This window comes from Anomaloglossus baeobatrachus, chromosome 9, assembly GCF_048569485.1.
Source record: "Anomaloglossus baeobatrachus isolate aAnoBae1 chromosome 9, aAnoBae1.hap1, whole genome shotgun sequence".
In the NCBI taxonomy this organism is placed as follows: domain Eukaryota; kingdom Metazoa; phylum Chordata; class Amphibia; order Anura; family Aromobatidae; genus Anomaloglossus; species Anomaloglossus baeobatrachus.
This window is the reverse complement of record NC_134361.1, coordinates 190,648,253-190,674,238: the sequence shown is the minus strand read 5'-3', so window position 1 is coordinate 190,674,238 and position 25,986 is coordinate 190,648,253. Positions and strand designations below refer to the sequence as shown.

Genomic DNA, 25,986 nt, shown 5'->3' with positions numbered 1-25,986 from the left:
ACACAGAGATAAATCTGCGGCAGATCTGTGGTTGCAGTGAAATTGTGAGATAAATCTGCGGCAGATCTGTGGTTGCAGTGAAATTGTGAGATAAATCTGCGGCAGATCTGTGGTTGCAGTGAAATTGTGAGATAAATCTGCGGCAGATCTGTGGTTGCAGTGAAATTGTGAGATAAATCTGCGGCAGATCTGTGGTTGCAGTGAAATTGTGAGATAAATCTGCGGCAGATCTGTGGTTGCAGTGAAATTGTGAGATAAATCTGCGGCAGATCTGTGGTTGCAGTGAAATTGTGAGATAAATCTGCGGCAGATCTGTGGTTGCAGTGAAATTGTGAGATAAATCTGCGGCAGATCTGTGGTTGCAGTGAAATTGTGAGATAAATCTGCGGCAGATCTGTGGTTGCAGTGAAATTGTGAGAGAAATCTGCGGCAGGTTTGTGGCTGTGTACAAATGGAGCAATATGTCCATGATTTCACTGCAACCACAGATCTGCCAAACATTTATCTCTGCGTGTGACGGGGCCTTTAGGCGATGATCACACAATGCAGCTATGTTTTGCTTTGTTTTGTTTTTTTGCCACAATTTTTCCGAAACGTCTAATATTACCACGTTTTTACATCATGCGATCATGGTTTTAGGCTATGTGTTGTGCACCTTGCCATTTTTTGTGACTACAAAGATGCAGCATTTTTGGCCGCTAAAAATGCCCAAACGCATGCGTTTTTGCGGTGTTTCGGTGCGTTTTTGATCTCAGCGTTTTGCTACATTTTCCCAATACATTGCATGGGTGGAAAAGCAATAAAACGCAGAAAAGAATTGACATGACCATTTTTTTTCCCCAGCTCAAAAACGCAGCTAAAAAAAAAGTTGTGTCCGGACAGCAAAAATGAAAACTCGTAGGCTTTGCTGGAAAAGCAAAGTTATGCAGTTTTGATCCCAAAAACGCTGCAAAAAAACGTAATGTGCATACATAGCCGAAGGGTGCTTTCTCAGTGTTGTAAAAAAAAAAGGTTGTTTTTTTTTTAGTAAATATTGTTGCACCTACTGTAGATGTTAGCAGAGAGCCATTGTACACAGCTGTGTCCCATATAGAATGAATGGAGTTGGGCCATGCATGTTCAGCCATCGCTCCATTCTTAAGTGGTCCGGGGATCAGAGAAGGGTCCCGGTAGCTGGAACCCCCACCCTGTGATCTGGTAGTTATTTTTGCATTGCACGTGCAACAAAAATCTTCCAGAAAAATCCTTGTTTCCCACTGACTCCCAATATTCTTGGGTACTCGAGTTGGGCATCCAACTGCTCATCACTAGTATCCCAACTTTCAGTTTGCACTGACCCTTAAGGCCCCGTCACACGCAGAGATAAATGTTTGGCAGATCTGTGGTTGCAGTAAAATCATGGACTTATTGTTCCATTTGTACACAGCCACAAACCTGGCACTGATTGTCCACAATTTCACTACAACCACAGATCTGCCGCAGATTTATCTGTGTGTGTAAAGTGGCCTTTATTTCTATTCCCAGGCAAGACCTTTCTATAGGGCTAATTCCTGCCCCCATATAGTGGCTGTATCCATATTACACCTGCAGATCCATGAGGATGTTGGTTCTTGCTCTCGAGACCTGCTGTCAATTTTGAGACTTGTTTGTGATTGCCGTGTTTTGAAATAGCCCTTATTTCTATAGTAGTTCAATAACCAACCTACTAGTCAATGCGTTGTCTCTGGCACCCTATTAACTATGAAGGACCGGCATGCGATGTTACGTTTAGGCAAGTCCAGCCAGAATACAGACCCTTCGTTAATTGTCACTTATCAAACTTAAGAGCCCCTACTTTGTTACTCAGTAAGCATCTTGATACGCAGCACCCCATATCTGTGCATTTTCTTGGGCCAGGATCATTCATTTCTTTAGTCATCGGCCCACAGAACGGTAGACCTCTACTTTCCTGCCTAAGGAGCAGATTGAGGGGATATCGGTCACTGGGTGATAGTAAGTGGAGCTGCTGAGCTGTGGCCTGGAATCTGGTGTTATACACACAAGCTGACTTTGTGCTGTCGCTTTGTATAGTTCTTCCCCTCGCTCTTTTTCCTTTACGTTCCTGTGTAGTGAATCATTACACGAGCTCTCGCCGGCCTCTGGTTTATACATACCTGCTGCTACGTCACAGCCAAGTTTTCTTTCCAAATTCCCTATTTTAGAAATGTATCGGCCTAAGCACTAAATATAGGATTGTGACTGGGCGAGATCTGTATTCCTGGGGGAAGTATTAAGCCCGAGCCTGCCGTGGATTGTCCGCGTATCCCCACGGCTGCGACATAAGAACCCTGACAATATGCTGGGAGAACGGGGCGACACGAAGGAATAGAACTGGCAAGATCTAATAAAGCCCTGTATTTTTTGTTTTATTTTGTGTAACCAGTAAGTGATTTGTGTACAGGATGGGCATCCTGGGTGTATGAGAGTGACTGCTGCACTTTGTAGTCCTTCTTTGATCCGACTGATTGTAGAAGGCTGTGCTGTTCTGTTTCACCCCTTTCTCTAAAAATTTAGAAGCCCGTGAAAGATGGTCCAATGTTGCTCGGACTAGTCATTGTAATATAGGCCTTTGTGGCTATCAAGTTTTGAATTCGGAGACCTATGTCCAGTCCGTGGTCCATACCCTAATCGTGATACACTGGCATTTAAATCCGGCCTTAGAGAAAAGTCAGGCAGTCCTGACAATCATATGCTATGTATGGGACCCTCCTAACGTTTCCCAGATGGCGAGGGAGAGAAGGATGGGCATGGGTATTTTAGGAGTCATCTACCTATCTACCTATCTATCTATCTCTCTCTCTAAAGGCCCATTTAGATTGGACGGTTTGAGTCCGTTAACAAAGGGCAAATTAAAGGTCTCAAACCGTCCAATCTAATGGGCCTTTAGATATACAGTAGAACCTTGGTTTACGAGAACAATCCGTTCTGGGACTGTGCTTGTAAACCAAGTTACTCGTCTAGCAAAGCAAAATTTCCCATAGGAAATAATGCAAGCTCAGACAATTCCTTCCACAACTTGTTCAATGTCCCATCCTGGTCCTCTATTGTGCCATTCCACGCACAAACACACATTATGCTCACCTTACCTTCTGCTCCATCACCGGCCTCCTGGTTCTTGTAGTTCGCCAGTACAGGATGTGTATCGGGTAACCATCGCGACCGATGTCTGAGCTTCCGCTGCCAGAGCGCTGACGTCAAAGGCAGGAGCCGCTTACCTCTGATTGGTCAGCATGCTGCCTTTGAGAAGCGGCTGACAGCGGACGTTCCGGCATCAGTCGCGATGGTTACCCAATACACATCCTGTACTGGCGAACTACAAGCACCAGGAGGCCGGTGAGGAAACAGAAGGTAAGGTGAGCATAATGTGTTTTTGTGTTTCTGTTGACTGCAATTGCGGGTCAGAGCGCGATGGACGTACGGGACCGGAAGTGTGCGCGGTGAGTATTTTTGCTCGGACAGCAAAGATTGCTCATAAACTGAGTTACAAATTTACAGCAAGCTTTGCTCGTATAGCGGAATACTCGCACACAAAGTTACTCGTAAACCGAGGTTTTACTGTATATCCCGAATTCTTAAATCTGCACAATCACTTGTGTTCACACCCATTCACACAGGCCGATGATGGGAAAGAACAATCGGCTGCACTTAAGAGCCAGGATAAACCACCTGAGGTTCATTAGGTGGTTGGAGGAATGCTTGCATGGGCCGATGATTGAAAAACAAGCATTGGCCCTCAAAAAAAAAAGAAGCTCCTTTTTAAGGCTATGTGCCCACGCTGCGGAAAATGCGCGGATTTTGCCGCGGATTTCTCGCGGAAAAGCCGCGGATTTCCCGAAAATCTGCAGCTCAGGCACTTCCCATCTATTTCTATAGCATTTTGGAAATGCTGTGCCCATGCTGCGGATTTTTCCGCAGCGGATTTCGTGCGGATTTTGATCTGGAAGAATCTGCAACATGTCAATTATTGTTGCGGATTTTCATCCGGATTTTGGCTTTAACCCCTTCACGACCCTGGACGGATCTATCCGTCCAGGATCGTGTCCCGTTAAGCCCCGCCCCCTGCCGCGGGCAGGCGGCGTGGATCGGCACACATATCAGCTGTTTTCAACAGCTGACATGTGTGCCTGCTAGCCGCGGGTGGAATCGCTTCCACCCGCGGCCATTAACCCCTTAAATCTTGCTGCCAAAGTCTGGCAGCAAGATTTAAATGCGCGCGGCCATGTTTGTTACTCACCGCCGCCCCCACCGGAAGTCACGTGTGTTATCACGTGACTATCGGTGGTTGCCATCGTAGCACAGGGTCATGTGATGACGCCTGCTGCTACGATGTTTCACTTTCATTTTCCCTCGGCCGAGAGCAGAGGGAAAACCAAAGTGACTGAATCTGCTGATTACAGAGGTATAGCTGTGATCAGCAGATAGCGATCAGCAATCGGATTGCTGATCGCTATAGCCCCCTAGGGGGACTAGTAAAATAAAAAAAAAAAGTAAAAAAAAAAGTTTAAAAAAAAAAAAACAAAAAACCTAAAAGTTCAAATCACCCCCCTTTCCCCCCCATTGAAAATTAAAGGGTTAAAAAATAAATAAATATACACATATTTGGTATCGCCGCGTTCAGAAATGCCCGATCTATCAAAATATAAAATCAATTAATCTGATTGGTAAACGGCGTAGTCGCAAAAAAATTCCAAACGCCAAAATTACGTTTTTTGGTCGCCGCATGTTTTACGCAAAATGCAATAACAGGCGATCAAAACGTAGCATCTGCGCAAAAATGGTACCATTATAAACGTCAGCTCGAGACGCAAAAAATAAGCCATCACTGAGCCATAGATCCTTAAAAATAAGAACGCTACGTGTTTCGGAAAATGGCGAAAAACGTGCGCCACTTTTATTGGACAAACTTGTGAATTTTTTTAACCCCTTAGATACAAGTAAACCTATACATGTTTGGTGTCTACAAACTCGCACCGACCTGAGGCATCACATAGATACCTCAGTTTTACCATATAGTGAACACAGTGAATAAAATATCCCAAAAACTATTGTACGATCACACTTTTTTTGCAATTTTTCCGCACTTGGAAATTTTTTGACGTTTTCCAGTACACTATATGGTAAAACTTATGGTTTCATTTAAAAGTACAACTCGTCCCGCAAAAAACAAGCCCTCATATGGCAAGATTGATGGAAAAATAAAAATATTACGCCTCTCAGAAGAAGGGGAGCAAAAAACAAAAACGCAAAAACGGAAAGTGCCCGGGGGCTGAAGGGGTTAAAATTGGGGAAAAAAAAAATCCGCGGCAAATCTGCACCTTTAAAAAGGTGCGGATTTTGCAGGAAAGCTGCGGATTTTGATGCAGAAAAATCCGCAGCTACATTCTCCCGTGGACACATAGCCTAAAAGATATCCTCATGTCCGTTAATGGTTAAAATAGTAAAGTAGAGAAAGCAAGCAAGTTTGTTCTCAAGATAACACATTTTTTTTTTTATTTTGTTTACTTTTTTTTTGCCAAAGGAATACGGGTAGCGCTTACAAACTCTTCTCTAGAGCTTGTAGGTGCCGCACTCTTCTCTAGAGCTTGTAGGTGCCGCACTCTTCTCTAGAGCTTGTAGGTGCCGCACTCTTCTCTAGAGCTTGTAGGTGCCGCACTCTTCTCTAGAGCTTGTAGGTGCCGCACTCTTCTCTAGAGCTTGTAGGTGCCGCACTCTTCTCTAGAGCTTGTAGGTGCCGCACTCTTCTCTAGAGCTTGTAGGTGCCGCACTCTTCTCTAGAGCTTGTAGGTGCCGCACTCTTCTCTAGAGCTTGTAGGTGCCGCACTCTTCTCTAGAGCTTGTAGGTGCCGCACTCTTCTCTAGAGCTTGTAGGTGCCGCACTCTTCTCTAGAGCTTGTAGGTGCCGCGCTCTTCTCTAGAGCTTGTAGGTGCCGCGCTCTTCTCTAGAGCTTGTAGGTGCCGCGCTCTTCTCTAGAGCTTGTAGGTAAATCCCTGATTTATCTGCTGCAGCTGTACCAGTTCTCTCAATGCTGAATGTCATATAACCCACCCCACACCACTGATTGGCAGCATTCTGCCTATGCACAGTGTATACAAGAAGCTGCCAATCAGCGGTGGAGGTGGGGGTTATACAGAGCTCATGAATATGGAGGACTACCTGGCAGCAGGTTTACTAGTCCTCTAGTGATCTGTTGCCGATGAGTGATTCTATCAAAACTGCAGCAAGTGGCCCAGTAAGGCTAAGTTCACACTTCAGTTGTTTTGCATCAGTCACAATCCGTAGCCTTGAGGAATTACGGAATCCTGCAAAATATTTTGCAGGAATCCTGTATTTCCCCATAGACTTCTATTAGTGACGGATTGCGACTGATGACCCTGCGTTGCATCCGCTGCGTCGCGGTCCGTCGTTTTTGACTGACCGCCGAGCAGGGAGCAACGCAGAATGTAACGTTTTTCGGGCCGTCAAAATTAACGCGCCGCGCAGGAATCCGTCGCCATCCGTCAAGCTTGTAATGCATGTCTATGGTGCTGGATTCCGTCGTAATCCGTCTTACAACGGAATCCAGCGCAGGATTCCGTCATGCTCTACTGAGCATGCCCAGCATGCTTGGCACGCCCACTGGGCTGTCCCAAACACAGACGGATCATGACTGATCCGTCAAAAAACGGACGCACAGCGGATGTAACGGACGCAACTGATCCGTTTTTTCACAGGATTCCTGTGAAAGGAATCCTGTGAAAAACACATCAGTTGCATCAGTTGACATCTTGAAAATGACTGATCCGTTGCTGACGGACCTGACGGATTGAAAACACAGGATGTGTGAACTTAGCCTAAGTGACACATCGCTGAAATCAGGGTCTGTCTTTATACTCAAAATCCTGGTGATCGATTCATTTTACGTCCCATATACCTAGAGCGACTGCCGAGAAGCATTGTCTTTTTAGACCTAGCCAGTGTGGTGTGTGTGTGTGAACTGTACGTATATTTCCTGGAAGAGCACAGAGGCCATGCAGTAGATATATACCTTGCTATACTTGTGATTGGGCTGAAGGCGTCTTCTGTGCCGTCCCACCTCCTATAAACAGCTGCCGCTCTGTATTTTCACTTTCCGCCCTGATAGAGAATGGCTTGTGGGACCGCTGTGTGAATGAAGCCTTGTGGTTAATCAGTGGTTGGAATTTTCCCCAGCGTCACAATGGTGAAACTGTTTTTACTGCGTACATGGTTATAGCTGGCTGAGGCAGCTGCAGTCTCACATTATGGTGTGAGGTATAAATATAAATGAGCTCAGATCACAGTTTTAGGTTAGAAGTATGACAGAATCCAGGAAACCTTTATTGTGCCGTGAGTATGATAATGACTCGGTTATTGGGCACGGTAAAGGCGATATTTCATGACTTCTTTCACATTGATGGTTATGCTTGATCTGAGCTTGGTGGGATTTTGTGATGCTGTGTCGCTCCGCCCTGGCTTCGCTGCGTTCCGCGCCGCCCTGGCCTCGCTGCGTTCTGCGCCGCCCTGGCCTCGCTGCGTTCCGCGCCGCCCTGGCCTCGCTGCGTTCCGCGCCGCCTTGGCCTCGCTGCGTTCCGCGCCGCCCTGGCCTCGCTGCGTTTTGCGCCGCCTTGGCCTCGCTGCGTTCCGCGCCGCCCTGGCCTCGCTGCGTTCCGCGCCGCCTTGGCCTCGCTGCGTTCCGCGCCGCCCTGGCCTCGCTGCGTTTTGCGCCGCCCTGGCCTCGCTGCGTTCCGCGCCGCCCTGGCCTCGCTGCGTTCCGCGCCGCCCTGGCCTCGCTGCGTTCCGCGCCGCCCTGGCCTCGCTGCGTTCCGCGCCGCCCTGGCCTCGCTGTGCCCTACCTGTCCTCAGGATGGGTGATAACTGTGATCAGATCAGTGCCAGTTTCACTGCTAGGACCCCACCGATATCCCAAATGCTCCAGCAGAATCGAACCGTGGTTGCTCATGCCCCTCACAGCACCTTTTTATTGTCTATGAAATGGTTGGAGACCGCTGTCAACAGCCACCTGTTTATAGCTTTTAATATTGGGAATAATCCTTTTAGCCCTCAGCGATGGCTGTCATACATGTACAATGGCCGTACGCCTTCACTGTATTGTGCGTGCTCAGGTGCTGGGCCCGCTCCATACAATGTGGATGTCATAGCTAGTAACTGATGTGATTTGGAGCTAGCTCCAGTCATATCAGTTTAACCTCTTAAATGCTACTGTCAAGTGTGACCGCAGCGTTTAAACAGTCTCCATCACTCCGGAGCCCATCAGCTCCCCCGAGGACCAACATGCCGATTGATTATCAAGGCCTTCTTTAGGCCCTTGTCTGCCATGGGATTACTTTTATGAAGCCCAACCTATGGCCAGTAATTTTACAATACTTCCTCAATCAGGAGATCATAGGTTCACGTCTTTCAAGAGGACTAAAAAGTGTGCGAAAAAGGGTAAAATTATGTGAAATCTGCCCCAAAATCAGTCCTCATGTTATTAGTAGGAAAGTATTAGGGGTTTTATTCTTCCTACATGAGATTATCTGGGGCCTTAGTGTGAACAATTAATGAGACTGCAGGTGCCCGAGCCGAGGTTTCACCGTAACCAAATGCTGAGGAAGCCGTGCGAGGAACGTCCTGGGTGCTATTGTCATTCAGTACTACTTGGGTTTTCATACGATTTAATAAGAAAATAGGTGAAAGGATCCGTGTACACCGTGTTCCCTGTGTGGCAGCTCTCGCCTCCTCTCTACCAGCAGGAAGTCCCAGCACCATTGTAGTGCATAATGCACCGACCCGCGGGATGTGACCTATCGGCTCTATTTATGGCTCTGATGTCGAGGAAAAAGCCTCCCCGCTAGTCAGCACGTGGTACGGGGAAAGCTCGGCCAGTTGTTTAAAGGGATTGTGTCATTAAAAAATGACCTGTTGGTTAAATCATGTTTTTTCTTTTTCTTCATGTTGCTACACAAAAAAAATATCTTGCAATTTTCACGTTGGCCAGTAGGCTACTAATTCCAGCTTTCCACATGGATATTAGTAGATATCGACTAACTCAGACCCCACTTGTTTGGGGGAGACATTGCTGAGCATGGTCTAATCGGGACAATGATCAGTGTGCAGGGAGGAGGAGGTGAGCTGTGACATCACCTATTGTGAATGGTGGATCCTGGGTTATCTACTGTATATAGAGGTCATTATGGTATAGGTATATAGAGATCTCAGTCATTGTAGAGGAGGGGAGCTGTGACATTATCTACTGTATATCAAGGTCTTCAGTCTTTGTACAAAAGGAAGAGGTGAGCTGTGACCTCACCTAATTGTTAATTGTGTATCCTGTGTTTTCTACTATATAGAGGTCATTATGGTATAGGTATATAGAGATCTCAGTCATTGTACAGGAGGGGAAGGAGGCGAGCTGTGACATTACCTATTGTGAATGGTGGATCCTGTTATCTACTGTATATAGAGGTCATTATGGTATAGGTATATAGAGATCTCAGTCATTGTACAGGAGGGGAAGGAGGCGAGCTGTGACATCTATTCTGAATGATATATCCTGTTATCTACTGTATATCGAGATCTTCTCAGTTATTGTAGAGGAGGAGGTGAGCTGTGACCTCACCTAATTGTTAATTGTGTATCCTGTGTTTTCTACTATATATAGAGGTCATTATGGTATAGGTATATAGAGATCTCAGTCATTGTACAGGAGGGGAAGGAGGTGAGCTGTGACATTACCTATTGTGAATGGTGGATCCTGTTATCTACTGTATATAGAGGTCATTATGGTATAGGTATATAGAGATCTCAGTCATTGTACAGGAGGGGAAGGAGGCGAGCTGTGACATCTATTCTGAATGATATATCCTGTTATCTACTGTATATCGAGTTCTTCTCAGTTATTGTAGAGGAGGAGGTGAGCTGTGACCTCGCCTAATTGTTAATTGTGTATCCTGTGTTATCTACTGTATATAAAGGTCATTATGGTCTAGGTATATAGAAGTCTCAGTCATTATACAGGATGGGAAGAAGGCAAGCTTTGACATTACCTGTTGTGAATGGTGGATCCTGTGTTATCTACTAGAGGTGTTCAGTCATTGTACAGGAGGGAAGGGAGGTGAGGTGAGCTGTGACATTACCTATTGTGAATGGTGGATCCTGTGCTTATCCACTGTATATAGATGTGTTTTCAGGCATTGTACAGGAGGAGGAGGTGAGCTATGACATTACCTATTGTGAATCGTGGATCCTGTGCTTATCCACTGTATATAGATGTGTTTTCAGGCATTGTACAGGAGGAGGAGGTGAGCTGTGACATCCCCTATTGTGAATGGTGGATCTTGTGCTTATCCACTGTATACCTAACTGTGAAAATTAGAAGACCTCTGATTTTGCAGATCGAAGAACATATATTTTTTTAATATATATTTATATAATATTTATTTAACATTATAACTAGTAGTTTGTTTTCAGATGACATATTCCCTTTAGGCTATGTGTCCACGAGAGAATGTAGCTGCGGATTTTTCTGCATCAAAATCCGCAGCTTTCCTGCATCAAAATCCGCACCTTTTCAAAGGTGCGGATTTGCCGCGGATTTTGGTGCGGATTTTTCCCCCCCCCTCCAATTTTAAAGCCAAAATCTGCATGAAAATCCGCAACAATAATTGACATGTTGCAGATTTTTCCAGATCAAAATCCGCTGCGGAAAAATCCGCAGCATGGGCACAGCATTTCCAAAATGCCATAGAAATGGCTGGGAAGTGCCTGAGCTGCAGATTTTCGGGAAATCCGCGGCTTTTCCGCGAGAAATCCGCGGCAAAATCCGCGCATTTTCCGCAGCGTGGACACATAGCCTAAATGTTAGATCTTGCATTTCTGTAGTGACAGGTTGTAGTATTCTGCACCCCGGTCTGTGCTGCACTGTGTGCGCTCCACCAGCGCAGTGTAATGATGGTTAATGACTGATACATTTACTGGCCGCGGCGTCAATGTTTATCCTGTGAACAGGTTTTTCTTGTTTATAAGAACTTCCAAAATGATCGTTGTTTTTCCAGTATCCCAGTGTAGGAACGTGCGTGCTCCAGTAATGTGTGATTATCCCATACAATGCGTTCTTTGTGGAGTATCGAGAACCTCAGTTAATATATTACATTATTTATCTTGTGCTACTCCTGTCTGTGTAACAGTCCCAAACTGCATTAAGGCTATGTGCGCACGTTGCATTTTTCCCCGCAATAACGCTGTGTTTTGATCTGCAGCGTTTCAGTGCCAAATTGCATGCGTTCTGCTTCCCCAGCAAAGTCTATGAGAAGTCTGAAAAATCAATGCACAAGCTGCATTTTTGATGCCAAAAATCGCTGCGGGAAAAAGAAAGCAGCATGTCACTTCTTTTGTGCGTTGTAGCTGCGTTCTCCACCCATTGAAATTAATGATGTGGGTCAAAATGCAACCAAAATGCACTTGGACTGCATTTTTGCTGCGTTCCGCATGCTTTTTTTGACAAACACAGGTCTTTTCAGTCTCTCTCTGTCGGTCGGTCTCTTTCTCTGTCAGTTGGTCGCTTTCTATGTCGGTCGGTCTCTCTCTGTCCGTCGGTCAGTCTCTCCCTCTCTCTTTCATACTCACCAATCATAGGCGCGACGTTGCACGGCTGTCACAAAGCTCCGGCGGCTTTTCCTCTTTTGAAAATGCCGGCCGCTCATTATTCCATCTGGTATTCCCTGCTTTCCCCGCCCACCGGCGCCTATGATTGGTTGCAGTCAGACACGTCCCCACGCTGAGTGACAGCTGTCTCACTGCAACCAATCACAGCCGCCGGTGGGCGAGTCTATATCGAGCAGTAAAATAAATAAATTAAAAAAAAAAACGACGTGTGGTTTCCCCCAATTTTGATACTAGCCAGGGTAAAGCCACACAGCTGAAGGCTGGTATTCTCAGGATGCGGAGATCCACGTTATGGGGAGCCCCCCAGCCTAACAATGTCAGCCTGCACCAACCCGGAATTGCCGCATCCATTAGATGCGACAGTCCCGGGACTCTACCCAGCTCATCCCGAATTGACCTGGTGCGGTGGCAATTGGGGTAATAAGGAGTTAATGGCAGCAGCCCATAGCTGCCACTAAGTCCTACGTTAATCATGGCAGGCGTCTCCCAGAGATACCTTACACATACACCCGAAAAAATCCTTTATTTGGAATAATAGACAAAAAAAACCACCCTCTTTCACCACTTTATTAATCCCCAAATACCCCTCCAGGTCCGACGTAATCCACATGAGGTCCCGCAGCGCATCCCGCAGCGCCACAGACCACGACCGCTCTCTATCAGCTCTACGCAGCAACTGAAGTGAGCCGCACAATCAGCGATGACGTCAGTCAGGTTACCTGCGGCCACTGCTGGATCCTCCACCTGTGACAGCAAGTCGCCAGAGTGACTGAAGTGAGCTGCGCGATCAACGATGACGTCACAGGTGAGTTGCGGTCTCGGGTGCAGGACTCCAGCTGGCCACGGGTAACCTGAGTGACGGCAGCTCTGATCGCGCTGCTCACTTCAGTCACTCAGAGGATTTGCGGTCACCGGTGAGTCCTTCACGGGTGACCGCTAATCAGGACGCGACAAACAGACAGCCGTGGCATGACAATGAAGTCAGGTGAAGTTCCTCCGAGTTCATTCTCATCGCCCGGCTCTGTGTGTCTGCTGTCAGCCGGCATGTAGCAGAGCTGAATTGCCGGGGGAACGCACTGCAAAAAAATGCATCCAAAATGCATGGAAAAAGCATCCAAAATGCATGCGTTTTGGATGCATTTTTTTGACAAACGCAGTGTTTCCATTTGTCCAGTCTGACAGAGGGTGCGTTCTTTTCCGCACTGCACAGAACGCAACATGCGCACATAGCCTAACAGTGTTCTGGCTTCAGAGCTGTAATCTCGGTATTTCTTGCCAAAGTGTACAGAGCATATACACTGAATTATTGGTGGTTCTGTGGCCTCAGTTTTAATGGATTGAAGGGGTGGGGGCACACATGCCGGCTTTTTCATTCATAACCTACAGGACTGACTACGGTCGACAGTGAATGGAGTGTGCACCTGCAGCCTGATGAGGATCTTTAGGGCAGAGGACCAAGTTCATATGATTCTTTAGTCCCTGTGGACAACCCCTTTAAAAGGTGACCTAGGGGATCCCATAGAGCAGTATGTAAAATAACCAAAATGCTCGCCCTCTTCAGGTCCAGCCCTCGCTTTCCGCTGCTCTTGTCTCTGTATTTTGGTTGCAGCCGTGACCTCACAATTATGGCGCATATCACCGCTGCAGCCAGTCACTGAATTCGGCGGCTCCTGTCATATACATCCACAGAGATGCTGAGCTCAGTGATTGGCTGCAGTGCTGATGTAGGCTGCAGCCAGTCACTGAATTCGGCGGCTCCTGTTATATACATCCACAGAGACGCTGAGCTCAGTGATTGGCTGCAGTGCTGATGTACACTGCGGCCAGTTGCTGAATTCGGCGGCTCCTGTTATATACATCCAAAGGGATGCTGAGCTCAGTGATTCGCTGCAGTGCTGCTGTACGCTGCAGCCAGTCGCTCAATTCGGCGGCTCCTGTTATATACATCCACAGAGACGCTGAGCTCAGTGATTGGCTGCAGTGCTGCTGTACGCTGCAGCCAGTCACTGAATTCGGTGGCTCCTGTTATATACATCCACAGAGACGCTGAGCTCAGTGATTGGCTGCAGTGCTGATGTATGCTGTCAATGTCAGCCAACGCTGGGCTCGGGGAGGTGCAAGTATGATCTAATTTCTTATTTACATGATTGCTGTTATTTGGAAGCCATTTTTTTAAGTGAAAAACTCTTTAACATTTCTAAAATTAAGCTAAAGGGAGGCCTAAATGGGTTGACCCTTAAATATTTATCACTTGTCCAATAGTTAGGCTGATTGCGGGGGGGTCTGGCTACTGAGATTTCCACCTTATGTCCTCTGTGAATGGAGCAGTAGTGAGCATGTGCGACCACCACACCTATAGCAGTGGTCGCACATGCTCACTACTTTATTTTTTTTTCCTCTCAAAAGGTATTTCCTGGTGACTAGAGAAGGGGGCCAAGTGGTCAGACATACAGTAATCTGACCTGTGAATAGGTGATGTATGTACGCACAAGCTTTTTAATGTAGATGATACCTTCGTAAATAATTTGAAAGGGCGATTTCGGTTTTCATCAGTTAACCTTTTAATACCCAGAAATGTAGAAAAAGAGCAACTTCCAGACCGAAATTCAGTAAAATTTTCAGACTCTTTATAAGCTTATTTCGACAGTTACATAAATAATCTGTATATGTATATGTGTATATAAATGTGTGTGTGTGTGAATATATATATATATATATATATATATATATATATATATATATATATATATATATATATATATATATATATATATATATATATATATATATATATATATATATATATATTTATATTATATTATATTATATTATATTATAATATATTATAATATATTATAATATATTATAATATATTATTTTATATATATATATATATATATATATATATATATATATATATATATGAATGACCTGGATTCCAGATATAAAACAACTGTGGAAATAGAAAGCACAATAGGGTCTTACCCGGTATATACCGAGAGAAGTGAAAGATTTACACTCACCTCAAGGAGTTGTGCCAGTCACAACTCCTGTATAAGCATGTGGTATTAAGGTGAATTCTGCTGCAGCCCCCATGGTAGATAACAGAGAGTAATAATGGAGAAGGGGTTTTATGCCGCACTATTCACCAGGCACAAGGACGAGAAGATATTCAATGTTCCTTTATTGTAGCTTGAGTCTATGCGTTTCAGGAGCTCTGCTCCCTTCATCAGGACTAAGGCGAAAAATTAACATATCTCTATCTATATTGATATGTTAATTTTGTGCCTTATGTCCTGATGAAGGGAGCAGAGCTCCTGAAACGCATAGACTCAAGCTACAATAAAGGAACATTGAATATCTTCTCGTCCTTGTGCCTGGTGAATAGCGCGGCATAAAACCCCTTCTCCATTATTACTCTCTGGATTCCAGATATGGCATAGGGGTAACTCAAGGGTAATCTGCCTGCAGGTTTTTGATATGTAATGTAGGGGCAGAGATCCTGATTCCAGCTAGGCTGTATTTTACTGTTTCAATACAATCAGTGTTTTATCAACGAGAGATTATCATTACAGGACTAGGTGTCTGGTGCCTCCTATTCCAACCACACCCCCACCACTGATTGGCAGCTCTCTGTCACTATACAGTGCACACAGAAAACTGTCGTGTGGGCAGTAACTGAGCTCTGCTAGATTTTCAGCAGAATTGCTGCACCCGGTAAATTAAGTGACACATCACTGGAATCAGGGTCTCTGGCCTTACTGCTGTCAAATTATATAGCAAAAACCTGCTGACCGATTCACTTTAAAGGACTTATATGGTAATAAACGGCTTCATCTTTGCACTTTCGGCAGTGGGATGAACGGTTGAACAGACGGCTATTCGGGGGGTTATGTGATTACTAGACTATTACCATAGATCTTTTTATAGCATTGTCCTCCAAAAATTGAGGTTCTCCTGAATTACCTGAGCATTGTGTTACCTACCAGGGTTGGACATGACATCTGGTTGGTTGAGGAATGATACCGTACTCCTGACCTTTGTGTACCTTAGATAAGGGAGGAATGTCACGTATGGCGATGCCCTTGAATCATGTACTCGGCAGTGTCTTACTATGACGTCTCCTATAGTAAGAAGCCAGGTGTACCTATATATGTACCTACCATAGGGTGGCTGACCTGCAGTATGTGACCATTATATACTCAGATTTTCCCCCTCATAAGGGTATGTGCACACGCTGTGTTCTTGATTTGCAAAAAAATGCACCCTCTGGCAGACTTGACAACTGTAAGCACCGCGTATCATGACAAAAAAAAGTGGTAAAAACGCATGCGTGTTTGCGTTTTTGTCAGTGCATTTTTTAAAGGAGAAATGATAGGATAGGATAATTGATAGCCAGAATAGATAGAAATAACAGAATTACTTGATAGGATAGCCAGCTTGGCTAGCTGTGTTTTTATTTTATTTTTTTTGTAAAAAAAAAAAAAACGACGTGGGGTCCCCCCATTTTTCATATCTAGCACAGGAACAGCAGCAGGTGCAGGCTGCAACGCTCAGCTGTCTGCTGTACCTTGGCTGGTTATGACAAATACAGGGGATCCAACACTTTTTTTTAATTTGATTTATTTAAAAAAAACAAACGTGGGGTCCCTTTTATTTTTCTAAAACCAGCCAAGGTGCAACAGAGAACTGGGGCTAATATTATTAGGGTGGGCCATCGTTATTTGTCCCTTTTCAGCCTAACAATAGCAGCCCACAGTTGCCCCCAGAAGTGGCACATCCATAAGATGCGCCAATTCTGGCGTTGGACCTGGCTCTTCCTGTTGGACTGGTGCGGTGGAAATTGGTGTAATAAGGAGTTAATGGCAGCCCACAGCAGCCACTAAGTCCTAGATAAGTGATAGCACTCGTCTGAGACCCCGCCCCTATCACTAATCTGTAAGTGAAAAGAAAATGAACACACACAGCCCACAAATCCTTTATTTGGAATCAAATACAAAAAACAACCTCTTTCACCACTTTATTAACCCCTAAACACTCCTGCAGGTCCGAAGTAATCCACACGAGGTCCCACGGTGATTCAGCTCTGCTATATCCCTGTCCTGTCACAGCAGCACCAACTGCCCGCTGACAGACAGAGCCGCGCAATGAGAATGAACTCTGGTGAACCTCTGGCATCAGTGCCACGACACAGGCAGTAGTGCGGGGCCCGTAGTTGTGATGTCAGGTTCACCCGCGTTCATGCTCATAGCGCGGCTCTATCTCTGTGTCACAGCCTGATTTGCGGTCACAGGAGAAGGACTCCAGCTGTGACCGGAAATCACCTGAGTGATGGCACCGCTGATCGTGCTGCTCACTTCAGTCACTTGGGTGATTTACTGTCACAGGTGGAGGACTCCTGCTGTGGCAGCGGCTAACCTGAGTGACGTCACCGCTGATAGCGCCACTCACTTCAGTTGATATATGGAGCTCACAGAGAGAGTCTTGTCCTTTGGTGCTTGATTTCAGTGTCAAATGTAGCAGAGCTGAAAGCATCATGGGACCTTGTGTAGATTGTCGGACCTGGAGGGGTGTTTGGGGGGTTAATAAAGTGGTGAAAGAGGGGGCTTTTTTGTCGTTTATTCCAAATAAAGGATTTTTCAGTGTTTGTTTTCTTTCACTTACAGATTAGTGATGAGTGGTGTCTCATAGACGCTTGCCATCACTAAGCTAGGACTTAGTGGCTGCTATGGGCTGCCATTAACTCCTTATTACCCCGATGACCACCGCCGCACAAGGGCAATTGGGATCAGCTTGTTAAAGTCCCGGGACTTAAGCATCTAATGGATGTGGGAATTCCTGGGCAGCTTCTGGCTGATATTTTTAGGTTGGGGGGCTCCCGATAACGTGGATCTCCCCAGTCTGAGAATACCAGCCCCTAGCTGTGAGGCTTTATCTTGGCTGGATATCAAAATTATTTATTGTAGTGTACTATATAGACCCGCCCACTGGCGCCTATGATTGGTTGCAGTCAGACACGCCCCCATGCTGACTGACCGCTGTCAAAATGCAACCAATCATAGCGCCGGTGGGCGCGGGAAGTAGTGAATATGAGATGAGCCTAATGAGTGGGTGAAGTGAATATGAGATGAGCCTAATGAGCGGCCGGCACTTTCAGAAGCAGGAGAGGCCGCGGGGTTTTGTTTTTACATGGGAAAGTACTGGGGGTGTGTCAGAAATTAGAAACAATCGGTGAGATCTAGGACCAACCAATGTCATAGTTCACGGGGTTAAAAAAAAAAAAAAAAGTTGTAAGCTACACTTAATCCATTTTTTGCCACTGTTGTGACTAGATCTCATATACCTTGAGCCCCAAACCTAATTGCATATTTTTCAATGTCTTCCCTGCCCCCGACATGTGTGGCTTCCATTTCTTCACTATATCATCCTTAACAGCGCTCCGTACAGGGGACCTGCTCCGCGCCTTCCACGCTGCCTTCCGGAACTCTCCCGTCAACTCCAAAAACCAAATAGTAAAGGTGAGTCCCCTGCGCCAACCAGGATCCAGCATTCATTTTTCAGAAAACGGGGCAGCTTTAAAAGGGTTATTCCTATCCCAATATGTACACCGTGTGCAGAATTATTAGGCAAGTTGTATTTTAGAGGATTTTTTTTTATTACTGATCAACAACTATGTTCTCAATCAATCCAAAAGACTCATAAATATCAAAGCTTAATATTTTTGGCAGTTGGAGTGTTTTTTTTTTTTTAGATTTGGCGATCAGGAGGATATCTCTATGTGCAGGTAAGTATTACTGTGCAGAATTAATAAAAACCAAATATATTCCCATCTCACTTATTTATTTTCACCAGGTAAACCAATATAACTGCACAAAATTTAGAAATAAACATTTCTGACATGCAAAAACAAACACCCCAAAAAATAGTAACCAATATAGCCCCCTTTCTTTCTGATGACACTCAGCAGCCGACCATCCATAGATTGTCAGTTGCTTGATCTGTTTACGATCAACATTGCGTGCAGCAGCCACCACAGCCTCCAGACACTGTTCCGAGAGGTGTACTGTTTTCCCTCCTTGTAGATCTTACATTTTATAAGGGAACCCAGGTTCTCTATGGGGTTCAGATCAGGTGAACAAGGGAGCCATGTCATTATTTTTTCATCTTTTAGACCTTTACTGGCCAGCCACGCTGTGGAGTAGTTGGATGCATGTGATGGAGCATTGTCCTGCATGGAAATCATGGTTTTCTTGAACGATACCGACTTCTTCCTGTACCAATGCTTGAAGAAGTTGTCTTCTAGAAACTGGCAGTAGGCCTGGGAGTTGAGCTTCACTCCAACCTCAACCTGAAAAGGTCCCACAAGTTCATCTTTGATGATACCAGCCCATACCAGTACCCCACCTCCACCTTGCTGGTGTCTGAGTCGGAGTAGAGCTCTCTGCCCTTTACTGATCCAGCCTCTGGCCCATCAAGAGTCACTCTCATTTCATCAGTCCATAAAACCTTTGAAAAATCAGTCTTAAGATATTTCTTGGCCCAGTCTTGACGTTTTATCTTATGTTTCTTGTTCAAAGGTGTTCATTTTTCAGCCTTCCTTACCTTGGCCATGTCCCTGAGTATGGCACACCTTGTGCTTTTTGATACTCCAGTAACGTTGCAGCTCTGAAATATGCCAAACTGGTGGCAAATGGCATCTTGGCAGCTTCACGCTTGATTTCCCTCAATTCATGGGCAGTTATTTTGCGCCTTTTTAGCCCAACACGCTTCTTGCGACCCTGTTGGCCATTTGCCATGAAACGCTTGATTGTTTGGTGATCACGCTTCAAAAGTTTGGCAATTTCAAGACTGCTGCATCCCTCTGCAAGACATCTCACAATTTTGGACTTTTCAGAGCCCGTCAAATCTCTCTTCTGACCCATTTTGCCAAAGGAAAGGAAGTTGCCTAATAATATCGCACACCTTATATAGGGTGTTGATGTCATTACACCGCACCCCTCCTCATTACAGAGATGCACATCACCTGATTTACTTCATTGGTAGTTGGCTCTCAGCCTATACAGCTTGGAGTAGGACAACATGTATAAAAAGTATCATGTGACCAAAATACTCATTTGCCTAATAATTCTGCACACAGTGTAGTAGGTGTAATAATAATGGCAAATACCTCCAATTAGAATCAGGGATGACAGGTCGCTTAAATCAGTAATAGACACGAGGCAAGCCAAGGGCCAGAAAAATAAAAAAGACCCCACCCGCCCGACCCCCTCTGAGACATTGAGCCGTCATTAGAAGAAAACTTTAAAGGTTGATCACACAAGAACTGGAGATCGGATTCCTTCACCTTAGGTATACGTATAATGGCCATACCTTTCCTTTTATATTGCTACATCCTCGTGAGGTTCCCATTGAGGAAGTTAAGTTTCGATAGGTTCTAATATACATAAAGATTATTCAAATTAAAGGGATTGTCCTATTTTGATAATTGACACTTCCTTGTTGTATAATGAAAGGTTCTGTTATTCTAACATAGTTTGTGTTTTAAAGGGACCCTGTAAACAGGATTAGGAACTTCAAACCATCACTCTTGCTGTCAGGACAGTATCTGATTACAGAACTTTAAGCGCCATATTTAAATAGCTGTAATTAGGCTCCGCCCCCCTGACTATCTGGAGTAGTCACACTGACCGATCCCAGTCTTGGCTTGATTGATGTCCCACAGGTGTCATCACAAGCCCTGTCTAATGGCATGTGATGAGAAAGAAGGTGTATTGGTACTCCTCGAAGGTTCCTTGTAATGGGGCAACCGGCCTGTGGAATCTCAGCCAAGCCAGGAGTGTGAAGGACTGGGGTGACTGCTCAGGAGAGGGGGCTCCACCTCCCCAAATCTTTTTCAGAAATGATCTGATATTTACTACTCCTAATCTTAATGGGACATTTTAAAGGGAACCTGTCACCAAATTTTACACCATTAAACTATCCCCTTCTGCAGCTCCTGGGCTGCGTTCTATGAAGGTGCACCTTGTTCTCAGACTCGCAAACCCCAAAAATAACTTTATAAAATCTGACCCCCATTTATGCTAATTACCTGATCTCGTCAGATGGGTGTCCTCTTTTTCGGCTCCTGTCCCCCCTCCTGCCGCTGTTCGCCGTCCTCCTTTCTTGATTCATGTGAATGACGCCTCCGTCATCATACTCGTTGCTATTTCCAATCTCGTGCCAGTGCAGAGTAGTGTCCGCTCGCGCAGGCGCAGTTCGCTCTGCCATATTGTGAAAAAACATGCGAGTCGGTAAGCAGGCGTGAGATTATGGTAGGGTACGAGGATGACGCAGTGACGCCATGCACAGCACCAACCATAATCACGCGCCTGCGGAAATAGCTCACCGGCGCGCGCGCACGAGGGCAAGTATGTTTTCTACTTTGGCCTCAATATAGCAGAGCGAACTGCGCCTGCGGACATGACTCTGCACAGGCGCAAGATTTGAAAGAGCAACGTGCATGATGACGGAGGCGTCATCCATGTCAATCAAGAAAGGAGGACGGCGAACAGCGTCAGAAGCCGAAAAAGAGGACGCCCATCTGACTAGTTCAGGTAATTAGCATACGTGGGGGTCATGTTTTATAAAGTTATTTTTGGGGTCTGCAAGGGGAGTTGGGGCACAAGGTGCACCTTCATAGAACGCAGCCCAGGAGCTGCAGAAGGGGACACTTTTAGTTTAATAGTGAAAAATCTGGCGACAGGTTCCCTTTAAAGCTAAGTTCACACAGGACATCTTTTGGTGCGCTTTTGAGGTCACAAAGATCCTTGAAAAAAAAATGCATTTCCTTCTCCCAGCAAAGTCTGAGATTTTGATTTTGCTGTCCACACTGGGCATCTTATTTTGCCTGCGATTTTCAAGATGCAGCATGTCAATTCTTTTTGCGTTAACGCATTTTTGAGCCCTTCCAGCATTGCGTTTTTGCCGCATTTCGTTTTTGGTGCATTTTAAGATGCTCTCAAGATAAACTGACAAAGATGTCGCGTGTGAACATGGTCAAATCTCAGGAAGGGTTAGGCTATCACATATCATAACTCATACCCAGTTTACAAATGTATTCACTCGTTTCCAGGAGGAATGACAGAGGAACGTTAGACTTTGAAAGTACAGAGGGTCTTTCCAGGCAGGGAATGTTGTGAGATGCTTTGTCTTCTTATTCCTGTCTCCGTCCTGACGCTCTTGCCACTTTCTGACCGCAGGAACGTACCCAGGCAACAGTACTGAGGGTCCTGACATCGTTTAAAAGCAACGAGATCGAGCAAGCGGTAAAAACACTGGATCGGAATGGGATCGACCTGCTAATGAAATATATCTACAAGGGCTTTGAAAAGCCCACAGAGAACAGCAGTGCTATATTGCTACAATGGCACGAAAAGGTACGTCACCTAGATGAGACCACCTTAGTTTTGGCACAGTAAATATGTGACCACTGAGGCCAGCGATTGGCTGCAGCGGTCACGTGGGTAGACGGAATTTGAATGGTGCAGGGAAGTAAACAGATAAGTGACGGAGGAGATTATGATAGAAAAGAGACGTTATTTCCAAGTATGAAGGTTATTTCACACGTCACCCACGTGAAGATGTCTGACCAGGCATTTTGCCCCGTTTTTGCTAATGGTAGAACTAGCGATAATCAATGTGCCCCGACCCCTGATGACGTCCGCAGCTGTTCTTTTGATTAGCCACCAATCTTGCATATGTGGCACTCCGCAATGATGGTGTTGCCCCAGGCCAGCTAATTAAAGAAGCGCCGCGGATGTTGTCAGTTAAGAAGCGGTTCTCAAGGCGGTCCGTCCAGTGTCCACTGATTACCGACGTGGTCTGTGGACAATTTGCACCAGCTCTAATCAGTAGGTGTTCATGCATGAGCTGCTCATTATTAGAATTTTTTATTTTTATTTTTACTTTTAGATACCTTTTTGCATAAATAGCACATTATAAATTGTGCCTCTCTCCTGCTTCCTCCATGCGGCATTGACGTGATAGTTTAGGGATAATTTCCATTCAGACAGCTCAGCTATGACAACAGTACACACTCACAGCTCAGCTACGGCAGCAGTTTCCGTACAGCTCCGCTATGGCAGCAGTTTGCACGCGTGCACAGCTCTGTGACAACGTCAGTTTGTGCGCGCCCAGCTCTGTGACGGCGGCAGTTTGTGCGCGCCAAGTTCTTTGATGGCGGCAGTTTGCGCGCGCCCAGCTCTGCGACGGCGGCAGTTTGCGCGCGCCCAGCTCTGCAACGGCGGCAGTTTGCGCGCGCCCAGCTCTGCGACGGCGGCAGTTTGCGCGCGCCCAGCTCTGCGACGGCGGCAGTTTGCGCACGCCCAGCTCTGCGACGGAGGCAGTTTGCGCACGCCCAGCTCTGCAACGGTGGCAGTTTGCGCACGCCCAGCTCTGCGACGGTGGCAGTTTGCGCACGCCCAGCTCTGCGACGGTGGCAGTTTGCGCACGCCCAGCTCTGCGACGGTGGCAGTTTGCGCACGCCCAGCTCTGCGACGGCGGCAGTTTGCGCGCGCCCAGCTCTGCGACGGCGGCAGTTTGCGCGCGCCCAGCTCTGCGACGGCGGCAGTTTGCGCGCGCCCAGCTCTGCGACGGCGGCAGTTTGCGCGCGCCCAGCTCTGCGACGGCGGCAGTTTGCGCGCGCCCAGCTCTGCGACGGCGGCAGTTTGCGCGCGCCCAGCTCTGCGACGGCGGCAGTTTGCGCGCGCCCAGCTCTGCGACGGCGGCAGTTTGCGCGCGCCCAGCTCTGCGACGGCGGCAGTTTGCGCGCGCCCAGCTCTGCGACGGCGGCAGTTTGCGCGCGCCCAGCTCTGTGACGGTGGCAGTCTGCACAGGCACATCTGTGTACATACCATCACAGCTCAGTTCTTTCTTGTCTCCACTGTCTTCCCAAAAACACACTATGTAGAGAGTGGATGTTCCCACCAGCAGGACCTTAAGGTCACATGAGAATGTCACAAGACCAGGAGGTCCTAGCAGGATCTTCAGTCTCTACAAAGACTGAACGGTGGACTAGGGATCCAGTGCTCTGTGCACCACTCATATATCCAGCACTATCTGTGTCCTGAGGAGACTGATACAGCTGAAGTTGGAACAGCTCCTCAAAATCAGGACTGTCCCTCTAAATCCAGGACAGTCGGAAGGTTTGGGTTACTATTTTAGCATCTTGTGTCTGATCTGTCTGCCTTGTATTCTGCTCCAGAGTGCTATAACATGGTCTTTCTTTCCTCCCCCCACAGGCATTTGTAATAGGAGGCCTTGGCTCCATAGTTCGAGTTCTGACCTCACGGAAAACTGTGTAAAAGACTGTATTAAGCTGAATGGAGAAATGTTTATGTTCCGGGGCTCCAGCGCAGTGAAGGAAGAGTGGATGCAGAGGCCCATCTGTCTGCAGAGTGCTATAAATTAAACTGTTTTGGAAAATTCAATTGGGAATGCTTCTTATTACTGACTGTGGACGAGACATGAATGTATGTTTGTTTAATGGGGTATATTTTGTTTCAAGCACCAGTCCTCCTTAGCAAGGCAATGTAAACTGACAAAGATGAGGAATATTCTTTAAGACGGGCGAGCAGCGAAAAAAAAAATGCCTAAAACAAGCCAAGAGCCACCTCCAAATCCGACCAAGCCAAGAGGCAGCGCTTACGTAGCGAGGCTGCGCCAAGTCCCAAAATTCCGTGCCCTTCTAGAATTCCCACGGTAACACGCCAGCAAGATTAGCATCAGACCCCAATCCTTGGGTCATAGGACTGGTGGCTTTTTATTTGTTAACTTGTACATACAGGATTTTAGGAGTTCCTCGAGTTTGGTCTTACTTGAAATAACGGCTTTAACCCTTTCCTCTGCCCCAGAGGCTGTGGCAGCGCGGCGTCGTTCTTCCATGGGAGGGAGGTGCCAGCGTCTGCGGCACAGAAAGGGTTCAAAGCCTTGTAGTGATTGGGGGAATAAATAATAATAATAAATAAAAAAAACCGATATGTGTTTTGTGATGTTTCTAAATTAAACCTGCAGTATCGCTGGGGGCGGTTTGGTATTCTTTGTCCCGATGGTGAGTGTTTTTTGGAGAAAGACGACCACTCTCCTGCAGTGCCCACTGCTCTACTGATACCTGTAAACTTTATTAAACTGACCGCTTCCATGAGTGAAGTGATGGAAATACTTTTTGTTTTATCTTTGTGTTAATTGGTTGATAATTTGTATTTTTTTGCCTTTAGAAGCAACATTGCATGATTCACCCTTGAATATTTATTTAGTTTTACCCAGTAACATACATTGACCTGGGTAGGATTGTCCTGCTGCAGGCAGTGTGCTGAATTTGGGAGGCGGAGGAGGAGGCGGTGGCGGCTCATCCGGTAGGTTGTTCTGAGCCATTTCACCTATATCTAACAACCCTTCCCAAAGAACATGCAATGTTGCTCTTACGGTAGCAGGGGCTTAGACTTTGGGATATTCCTGAAGAGCAGTGTTGTCTAGTATGTGGTGTGTGCACCAGTGACAACTGGGGGCCACAGGCTGCATTGGGGCCAACACCATCCATTGGACAGACCTGCTTTCATACAATACTGAATGTGGGTTTATTGTCCAGAGAAGGATTATCTGTAAAGTGCCTGCTACATCAATAAATCTCTTGGATCACTGATTGCAAATGGTTTTGTTTGTAGACAGAATGGTTTTTTTTTTTTTTTTTTTTCTTCCTGCCAGCTCCTCGTCTGGCCACTGTGAGTTTTTCTGTTAATAAATCTGTGCCTCTTCTCATTACCGAAGAATATTGTAAAATAAATAAATAAATATACATTTTAGGTATAATATATACATGCATACATACTATACATGCATACATACTGCATATACAAAATATTATATTTTATATATAAAATATTGTTATATATATTATATTTTGTATATATAAAATATATATTATATATACAAAATATATATTTTATATATACAAAATATATAATTTGTATTTATAAAATATATAATTGTATATATAAAATATATAATTTGTATATTATATATACAAATTATATATTATATAATTGTATATATAAAATATATAATTTGTATATTACATATACAAATTATATATTATATAATTGTATATATAAAATATATAATTTGTATATTATATATACAAATTATATATTTCATATATACAATATTATATATGAAATATATACAAAATATATATACAAAATATTTTATATATACAAAATATATTACATTTTGTATATATATATTTTGTA

General features: G+C 45.4%; 1 protein-coding gene across 1 annotated transcript in view; it reads left to right on the top strand.

The window, feature by feature from the left end:
* The window catches only part of ARPC5L (actin related protein 2/3 complex subunit 5 like), a 42,142-nt gene extending 16,763 nt beyond the window's left edge, over window positions 1-25,379 (top strand). The window contains exons 2-4 of the mRNA XM_075324132.1: window positions 18,148-18,219; window positions 21,940-22,116; window positions 23,980-25,379. Coding sequence (XP_075180247.1) covers window positions 18,148-18,219; window positions 21,940-22,116; window positions 23,980-24,042 — 312 coding nt within the window. The 3' untranslated portion in view covers window positions 24,043-25,379. The remainder of the gene's footprint in view (window positions 1-18,147; window positions 18,220-21,939; window positions 22,117-23,979) is intronic.
* The last annotated feature ends 607 nt before the right edge of the window (window positions 25,380-25,986 follow it).